Source organism: Vombatus ursinus, unplaced genomic scaffold, assembly GCF_900497805.2.
Source record: "Vombatus ursinus unplaced genomic scaffold, bare-nosed wombat genome assembly UNPS02014943.1, whole genome shotgun sequence".
Lineage (NCBI taxonomy): Eukaryota > Metazoa > Chordata > Mammalia > Diprotodontia > Vombatidae > Vombatus > Vombatus ursinus.
In genome coordinates this window covers 596,189-596,860 of record NW_020954721.1, presented here as the reverse complement: position 1 = coordinate 596,860, position 672 = coordinate 596,189, and the positions used below count along the sequence as shown (strand labels likewise).

The window sequence follows — 672 nt, the reverse complement described above, 5'->3', positions numbered from 1 at the left end:
GATGCCACAGAGACACGTTTGGATTAGAGTACAGATCAAAATGAGAGAATAAGATGCTGTGGAGCCCAGCCACCTCCTGAGCTGCTGCCTGGCTTTGTGGCCTTGAAGGCCAGAACCACAGTGATGGTTTTAGCTAAAATGGATGCAATGGCCACTGTGAACACAACTGCAAATGTGGTTTGTCTGAGGAGACAAGTGGAGGTGTTAGGACGGCCAATGAAGAGCAAGGAGCAGAGGAAGCAGAGGGTGAGGGAGCCCAGAAGAGTGTAGCTGAGACTGCGGTTATTGGCTTTGACTATGGGGGTGTCTCTGTGCTTCACAAAGACTCCAAGGACTAGAGCAGTGAGAAGGGAGAAGCAGAGAGCTGCACAGGCCAGGGTCATTCCAAGAGGTTCTTCATAGGCCAAGAAGGTCACAGTCTTGGGGAGGCATCGATGTCTCTCACTGCTTGGGTACTGATCTTCAGGGCACTGCAGACATTGCTCTGCATCTGTGAACAAAGAGAACCTCACTGTATCCCATGTAAATCATCATTTTGTCTCTCAATAAAGCAGAGTTTTAGTCCTTATGCTCTGCCTCTTTTTGTACTNCTCACTGTATCCCATGTAAACCATCATTTTGTCTCTCAATAAAGCAGAGTTTTAGTCCTTATGCTCTGCCTCTTTTTGTACT

The 672-nt window shown here is 47.7% G+C and overlaps 1 protein-coding gene across 1 annotated transcript in view; it reads right to left on the bottom strand.

Annotated features, from left to right (window-relative positions):
- Positions 1–3: 3 nt before the first annotated feature.
- LOC114029964 (vomeronasal type-2 receptor 26-like) overlaps positions 4–672 on the bottom strand; it is a gene marked incomplete at its 3' end in the record, with an annotated part of 32,945 nt that continues 32,276 nt past the window's right edge. The window contains 2 exon segments of the mRNA XM_027844610.1: positions 4–83; positions 86–490. Of these exon segments, the coding sequence (XP_027700411.1) occupies positions 4–83; positions 86–490 (485 nt within the window).